The sequence below is a fragment of the Choloepus didactylus genome, chromosome 9 (assembly GCF_015220235.1).
Source record: "Choloepus didactylus isolate mChoDid1 chromosome 9, mChoDid1.pri, whole genome shotgun sequence".
Lineage (NCBI taxonomy): Eukaryota > Metazoa > Chordata > Mammalia > Pilosa > Megalonychidae > Choloepus > Choloepus didactylus.
This window is the reverse complement of record NC_051315.1, coordinates 60619509-60628462: the sequence shown is the minus strand read 5'-3', so window position 1 is coordinate 60628462 and position 8954 is coordinate 60619509. Positions and strand designations below refer to the sequence as shown.

General features: G+C 35.6%; 1 protein-coding gene across 1 annotated transcript in view; it reads left to right on the top strand.

Moving 5' to 3' along the window:
- The window catches only part of METTL8 (methyltransferase like 8), an 88266-nt gene that overhangs the window by 67722 nt on the left and 11590 nt on the right, over positions 1-8954 (top strand). Inside the window, exons 4-6 of the mRNA XM_037849949.1 lie at positions 1102-1472; positions 2908-2957; positions 8390-8453. Coding sequence (XP_037705877.1) covers positions 1102-1472; positions 2908-2957; positions 8390-8453 — 485 coding nt within the window. The remainder of the gene's footprint in view (positions 1-1101; positions 1473-2907; positions 2958-8389; positions 8454-8954) is intronic.

Below are 8954 nucleotides of genomic sequence, written 5' to 3'. Positions count from 1 at the left end.
TTGGAAATTATTCTATGTCAATAAAAGGCTTTTTCATTCTTTGACAGTACTTTAAACATGACCTGTCTACACTGGGTGAAAAGTATTCCTGACCCAGGAATTAGGCCTAGGGATTAGGCCTGGTACACAATAGCATGCAACAAATGTTTGTTGAATGAATGAGTAAATTAACTATTTTATTAATTTAAAGTACAGATAGGAAGAGACAGAAAACTCAAAATTTCCTGAAGCCCTGAAACTGTTGGCCTAACCCTGACTTGGGGATCCAGGGAAATCTAAGTAATAGCATCACAAAACACATATCTATTTTAAGAGGCATCAGAAGTTCTCTTTAAGGCTTCATGTTGGGAGATGTCAGGAGGGAAGAGATGTCTCTGGAGGTGGGGGGAGAATGGCGTTGTGGGATGGCCCTTAGATTCTCAGTCCTGGCTCTCCTGTGCCACAGCTCTGGGGCCTGGAACAAGTGGGTTCAGCTGTCTGTACTGAACTTTCTTCAAATGCAAAACAAGGGCATTGAAATAGATGGTGTCAGCAGACCATTCCAGCTCTAAAATTATGTCATTTATAATTCCACAATTTGCTGTCTGATTAGTAATTTACACAGACATTTGTGGTGTTGAAACTGCACTTGTAGAGACAAAAAATGGGATGTTCTTTCTCTAAGACAATAAAGAACCACACAGGTTATTGGTAGAAGCATGATTATTAAGATTCCAAGATTAGACTATAGAAAGTTGTTTGCAATGATTATGTTCCTCACAAAATCTTATCAGCTAAACTGTTAAGACTGAAGCAGATTTATGGGGGTAGAACTAGATACCCCATACACTGACACATTTTGAGAGAATTAAACCTCTGTAGTTTTAGCCTTTAAGAGGTTAAAAAAAATCAGATAAATAAAAATTTTTTAAAATCATCAGATAAATAAAAGTTATTGTAATATTAGTTATTCAATAGTAAATGTAATTGTTATTAATGATAAATTAAGTATATAATATGCTTAGCAATATATAATTATTAAATATATATAGATATTAAAATAGTAACTAATAGTAAATATAATTCATAGTAATGTAAATCTCTTTTTTTTCTCTATTTTAGTGAAGTATGAGACTGAAGCTAGTAGATATTGGGACACATTTTACAAGATTCATAAGAATAAGTTTTTCAAAGATCGTAATTGGCTGCTGAGGGAATTTCCTGAAATTCTTCCACTTGATCAAAAAACTGAAGACAAGGCGAGAGAAGTGTCTTGGGATCATGTGAAAACTAATGCTGCAAATTGTATCTCAAGAATACACTGCCCTACTATGCCTGAAGAAAAAAATCAAAATAAGAAAACTTCTGGTTTGTCACAAAAGCAAGGCAAAGCAGGATCTGATTTTACCAACCTAGATTATGAAGAGCATAGAAAAGGACCTCTGAAGACCGAAATGTTTCCTGGTAGCATGGCCACTTTCAGAATACTAGAGGTACTGTACTCAAGGGGCAAAGAGAGGAAGAGGAACATAATTTTAGTATATACATTCCATAGTATTTTATTAATGGTCTCCATTTTTTAGGGACAGAATGATCAAATCAGACTAAATAAGTTTTCAGTATACTTTTGTGCATAAAGAATATTTAAGGGTCTTACTCAGTAAAGTTTTAAGTTTGTCGTTTTAATTTTTTTTAATTTGTTTAATTTTTAACTTGATGGCAGTTTTAAATACCAATAAAGTTTTTACCTTAATTTCTATCTCTTTCTGTTATTATCCCTTTTTATGTGAAATATAAATAAGATGCATTATTTGCTATAATCTGGTGTAGAACTTAGTATTCTATTTTTAAAAATAAACCTTTCTGATTCTGAAAGCATAAATATTGATTACAGAGAATTTGTTAATAAGTAGATAAGAGAAATGAAATTATCCACTATCCTACAAACAAGAGATTTAACTGTTGCTTTCATTTTACTGGGTTTTTTCCTCCTTTTATATATATTGTTTTATGTAGTTGAGCTATACTATACATGTATTTTTGAGTTTTGCTTTTATTTAACATTAAAGTATGTTATTTATCACATTATTTATTTATATATAGTATGTAGTAAATATATATTAAAAATAGGTATATCATATATAATATCTCCCCAAATTCTCTATAAATATTTTTCATGGCTGCATATTATTTTACTGTGTAGAGTACTCTAATTTTACTTATTTCCACACTACTGGGCATTTAAATTGTTTTCAGGTTTTCTGCTGCAAATGTATTTGGGTATAGATTTTAGCTGTATTTTCTTTTATTGTCTTAAGTCAGATTTACTAGTTCATAATTTATGAAAAAGTTTGTTACCTTTAAACATATTGACAAACTGCTGTTTTACTAATACCAATTCCAGTCCCACAGCAGTGTGTGTCACATCCCCATTGACTTGAATATTCTTATTTTAGTGTTTTCCACTTTGTTAGACAAAAATTTTACCTTGTTTCAATTTGCATTTCTTTGACTATTAAAGAGATCCCAGAGTTCTTCAAATGTTTAGAAGCCATTTGTACTTCTTTTGCGTTCCATCCGTGTATTTCCTTTGCTCATTTATCAGTTTTGCTTTGTTTTTTATTTTATGAGCTTTGCGCTTTATCATATTTGTTGCAAAAGTTTTCTTCACGGCATATTGGTCACATTTTCATTTGGTTTATTTTGGAGTTCAGTGTGCAAAAATTTTAAATATTTCCATTGTCAAATTTCTCAGTATTGTTCTTTGTGATTTATTTCATTGCCTTAGAGTTTAGAAAATCCTTTTCTACTCAGAGATACAGTAAATTTCTTTTAGTTTTTGTTTGTTTGTTTGTTTGTTAGGAAACCTGACATTGGTGAGAAAAAATGTAACCTTGTTTTCATTTTTAATTATTCTTTTGATTTTAGGTTGGCTGTGGTGCAGGAAATAGTGTTTTTCCAATTCTGAACATCTTGCAGTGAGTTTTTGAGTTTTCTCCTACAGAATTTTTCATATATATAGGATGTTGAGAAATTCTGGAATAATGTTGTCATGTATATGCCAGTAGTGTTCTTATTTCCCATTTAAACAATGATTAAATCAAATTTCAGCTGAAGTTATCTTAGTTCCAGTGTCTAATTCCATGTGAACTCGGGATTACTTTGAAAATAGTTTTACACAGCCATGGGTTGTCCACCGAAGGTTGAAGTAATCTTTTAAACTTGTGTTTGTGTGGATGAGAGAATAAGAAAAGAGCAAGAGATCTGATCCTCCACTAAGCTGTGAATTGCTAAATTTTAGAGATTTGTTTGCCCCCCAAGATACTTAGGTGTCATTTTACACATAGAAAATGGAATTTAAAGCTTAACCTTCATTTTATTTTGTCATCACTTCTGGAGCAACACCAGTATAAAAGCTTGGCATGTCAAATGATTATCTCTAGGTTTGAAATTATTTGGAGGCAACAGCAACTAACCCTAGGACTCAAAAAAGCAGAAGTAGATGCTAGAGATCGCGATGGTCTCTTGGCCCGCCCTTCCTGTTGACCACCTCACCTACACTCTTTAGTATTTCCATGATGAAGAAGCCACTTACACCTTACCAAACTTTTCAGACAGCTTTTATCTATGACTCATCTGTGAAGTTCTAGTCCTATTCTTTTTAAGTTTACACAAGAGCTTTCACACTGTTTTTCCATTATAAAATGTCATAAGGACATTGCAGAAGCCTTGGAAAATTAGAGGAAAAGGGTTGGGGAATCACCTAATCTCCGTCATCCTAGCATAGTCACTGATAGAATTTTTGCTGTAATTCCTTCCAGTCTTTTCTCTATGCATATTTTTTATTCAATGATGCTATTTTTTTTTATTTTTAAAAGCATTCAGAAAGGTAAGAAAAGTAAAATAAATTCCCTTATACCTATCATCTCAATTCAACAGTATTAACATAATACCAATAACACATTGACACTTTGTCCCTAAACACTTAAGATATATCTCCAAAAGATGAGGGCATTCTCCAAAACCATTACAAGCCAACATAATGAATAGTAATTCTTTAATATCATCTAATAACCACAGAGAGTGACCAGGCACAAGTGATGCTGATAAATTTGTGGTTTCAAATAGCCTTTCTCTTTTTGTGTCTGTCTTCTCAGCTTTCCCCTTTCTAGTTTCTGGGCCAAAATTTCCTTTTCCCTTTCACCACATAACCAGAGTTCCTTCACCCTAGTGATCTCTGAACTTATGGTACACATAAATATGCTACGTTGGCAATTGAGTGTGTGTTGCTCTATGACTCACCTGGAAGTATTAGTTAGCACGTCATGTCTTTATGTCATGTCTTTCCAAGTACTGTTTATATTCATCGAGGTAGAGACCATATTTTACCTAATCGGATTTTCCAAGATGCCTAGCACAATCTAATATAGATAGAGTTCAATATATATTCACTGATTAATGCCTCTGATTCCTTCCTGGTTATATTTTTCCCTCTCTACTTCTCTCTCCAACTCGAAATCGCAAGCTCTTGTCTCCTTACTCTCTGACTCTTTCCTCTTGGCTGCCTTTTTTTTTTCTTTTACTTATATCCATATTTTATAAATCACTGTAGCTCAATAACCTGAGATAATTAATTCATCTTTAAAAGGCACCCAGTGATTAGCCTTCCAAAGGGAGAATTAGACTTTTTTTTTTTTCTTCTTGAGAAATTATATTTTATTACTTTTGGAGAGTATTAGGATTAATGTTTTACATTTTCAGAATATTTTATCATAATTAGACCTCTGGAATTGAGAGTTCATGTCATTCTCCAGGGATCGCTTGATTCTTAAACCCCCTGCCAAGAGAGTGCTTGATGGTGTGGTGGTAGATTCTAGTGATATTTATACCTGCTTGCTGGGAGAAGGGCCAAGGCAGTCAGCTGATTTTACAGAAAGGCTCTGGAAAGTCACTGAGTGGTCACAAGACTTCAGCTTGAGCTGACTGAAGTGGGAATTCAGTCTCAGAAGTCATGCTGCCACGCTGGTAAGACACATAGCAAATGGCACATGCTTCCCTTTAGCTACTAGACTGTTCTAGTATCTTGTGCGTGTTTAGCAACTTCTGCCCAAAGGCAGACTACATTCATTTTTCATAATGAGTTGGATATGACAGTCTCTAGAAAAGCATTTTGAGTTATATGAAAGTTTTATAGAACCAGGTTATCTCACTCACCCCCCACCCTGTTGCTGCTTCTCCTTTTTTTTTTTTTTTTCTGTAAAGTTAGTGATCTTACCTCAACTGAATTTGTAGGCTTAATACTCATGACAATATGACAATATCTTTTCCTCAAAGTAATGAACTGGGGATGGATTTTAATTAGGCTCTATTCCTCCAATGTTAAGTTCTATCTATCCAACTTGTAAAAATATCTGAGTGCATCACTGATAGGTCCCTTCCCATTGGTATTTTCTTCCTTTAGGCCACTCTGCTACTCACCTGGATTTCTATATCAGTCTTCAAGTGGTCACCTTGCCTCCAGTCTACTTCCAATGCCATATCCAAACACCCCCACACTAATTCATCTTTCGTGCTACAAAGGGAATTACTTTTCTGGAGTACAAATGTATGTTCCTGCTAAGAATCCTTTAAATGGTCCTTATTGCCCCTGGGTAAAGTCCAAATTTCTCTACAAAGTTTAGCCCTTGATAATCTTTCCTCTATCATCTTTGCCAACTTCATTTCCAATAGATTTCTACCCTTGCCACTTTCTTTCTCACCTCTGACCTTTGTGTATGTTGCTCATTCTGCTTGGAGCTCCTTCCCTTTCTTGTCTGCTTAGTGATAACACCTTATTTTTCCCAGGTTAGTTTTTAAGATCTTGGAAGGCAGAGGAACTGCCTATTGTTTAATAGTGAGAATAACAACAGCGATAATAATAATAGCTAACATATATTGGGTGCTTACTCTGAACCAGGTGCCTTGCTAGAAACTTCACCTATATCAATTCATTCACTCTTCACAAGAACTTTCAATGCCATATTTATTTGAATTTTAAAGATGAGGAAACAGAGTTACAGAGAGGCTAACTCTCCCAAGGTCACATACTAACTGGTAGAGCCAGGATTCAAATCTTATTCACCCTGGCTCCAGAGCCCTCACCTGTAGCCTTTATACCATTTGGTGCTATATGCATCCAAGTGTTAACTGAAACCATTTCAAACATGTGTGACCATGCAGCAAATTTTGGGCCACAGATATATGGATTTCATAGAAATAATAGTGTATATGCTGAAATAAAGCACTGTTTTTACATGGGTTAAATGAGAAAAAGCCAACCAGTGTAAAGTTTTAACTTTGACTCAATACTGGTCAACTTTTCATAATTAAATCCTATTTATGATACTTTAAGTTATTTAGACAGATCTTAAATTAAATGCATATCCCTTATGCCACAGAATAAATGAGTTACATATGTGAACATAGTATTCATCAATAAGTAGCTTTTAAGAATGCAATCTGAGCCTGGGTAGATTTTGCTAAATGCATATTTGTGCTTGTATACAATATTTATTTACAAGTCCTCCATGCTTAAAATGCCTCTTAAATTGAATTAGAAGTCCTAATCATGTGCTTCATGGCCTGCCTTTATATCCTGTCACAGATCAGTTTGGGCTCTCTGGACCAAATCTGCTTCATATCCCTGGCATGTGACTCCCTCCTCTAAACCCTTATTCCATCTCCCCTTCTCTCCACTTGGCAACGTCATCCTCCTCCTCCAAAAGTTTTAAGAAGTACAGTCAGGGTGCCCGTCCTATCCTCTCTCCTATAGAAACTGTGTAAAACCATTCATGCCCCCAACTAGACTATAAAACAACCAGAGCCAGTACTAAACTTACCATTACTGTTTAACAATATACTGACCTCTCTCTGTGATTCAGATGTGGTACTAAGCAATGTAACACAAGGATTATCTACATTTTGTAAATAAGGCAACTGAGCCTTAAAGAGAGTAAGTTAAATTCACATAGCTAATAAGTGGCAAATCCAGGATTCAAATAGATCTCTTTAGGGCTCCAAAACCCAAACTCTTATGATTTTAATAGACAGTTTCATTCACTACTTTGTATTATAATATTTGGCATGTGCATGAGGCTCAATAAATATTCAACAATGATTTTATAACTAAGAATTAATATATTATTTTTAGAAGTTGTATTTCCTTGCTGTTAAAAATATATGCACATGATGTCCATTTCTTTCCTTGAGGATAGTGCCTTCATTTCTGTCCCATTAGGGCATCAGAGACTCTGTGAGGGGCCCAAGAGCCAAATGAGCTGTTGTTCTGGTTTGCTAATGCTGTCATTATGCCAAATGCCAGAAATGGACTGGCTTTTATAAAGGGGGTTTATTTGGTTACAAGGTTACAGTCCTAAGGCCATAAAAGTGTCCAAACTAAGGCATCAACAATAGAATACCTTCACTGAAGAATGGCCGATGGCATCCAGAAAACCTCTGTTAGCTGGGAAGGCACATGGCTGGCGTCTGTCCCAGGTTGTGTTTCAGCTCCTCTCTCAACTCCTGTGTGTCCTGAGCTTAGCAACTCCAAATGTCTCCAAGGTGCTTTCAATGGACATCTCCAAAATGTCTCTCTCAGCTCCTCTTGGGGTGTTTTGTCCTCTCTTAGCAAACTCTGGGCCAGCATTTCTTAGCTAAGCATTTGGGTCTTGCCTTAGCATATCCTGGGACATTTTCATCCCCCTGCTCTCTGTAAGAGCTCCCTTTAAAGGACTCCAGTAAACTAATCAAGACCTACCCTGAGTAGGCAGGGTCAAATCTCCATGGAAACATCCAATCAAGAGGTCTCCCTCTAATCAAAAAGATTAATTAATCTGCCCCCATAAAATTGCATTAAAGAGCATGGCTTTTTCTGGGGGACATAATATAAACAAACTGGGACACTTATGCAGACAGAAAGGGGAATGAATCACCAAGGGACACAGGGGTCTGAGAATTCTCTTAGAAGGATAGAACTTGGCTAAGCTAAGAGGAGCTGCAGGATATGCTGGCTAAAAGCAGAGAGGAAAGAATACCTGTGGTGGGTGGGAGGAAGATGGAACAGAGCTGATGTATGGCCCTGGAGGTTTCCCCTATGGGAGTGTGAAGGGATATAAGGCAGGTAGTCTAAGTAATGGAGGGCCTTAAAACCCAGACAGGAGTTTGAAAGATACCCTAATTAATGTCTTTAAGACAGTGCTGGTTCAGAAGGAACATAAAAACAACCATATACAAAGAGGAAATGCCAATCCAGTGTCAACCCAAATTCTGTTAAAGAAGTATCTCTTAACAAGTAATACCTATAGTTTCTTTCTTCTGTAGTTTGAATACATCTGGACTCTAGTAGACCTAAATATTTCTTCCATTTTTATAGAAATGCTCCAGAGTCCTTCCTCTATTGTTGTGATTTTGCTTCTCTAGCTGTGGAGCTAGTAAAGGTATGTTTTGTGTTTTCTTTAAAGAGAGCCCATTCTTTTGAAATGTTTCTGGGTGAAATGTTATCTCTGACTATTTTTAACTGAACTTCTGCTATTTCTGGGAATCATACCATCTACCGATGCCTAAGATATTACTGTAAAACAATAGACACTGTTTTTAAGTTAAAATAGATCTAAGGGAATGGTACACCTAGAATGATCAACAGTATGTGGGGAATGGTCGAGAAGGGTACTGGCCCACAAAATTCATAGTATACTCTGGCCCATGAATAACCGTGGTTCAGCCATCATTGCTGAATTTCAGATAAAGGCCAAGCAGAACTTGTTTAAATTCAGAGGAGAACAGTTAAAATTAGTCAAGAATTTCATATGGGTAGATCCTCTTTCTCCTCAAAATTGGATTTTTCAGTTATTTCCTATAAGGTGATCTTATTCATATTTGTATCTGTAAAACCTAAAGCACAATGTAGTACATAGTGGGTACACATTAAAAAAAAACAC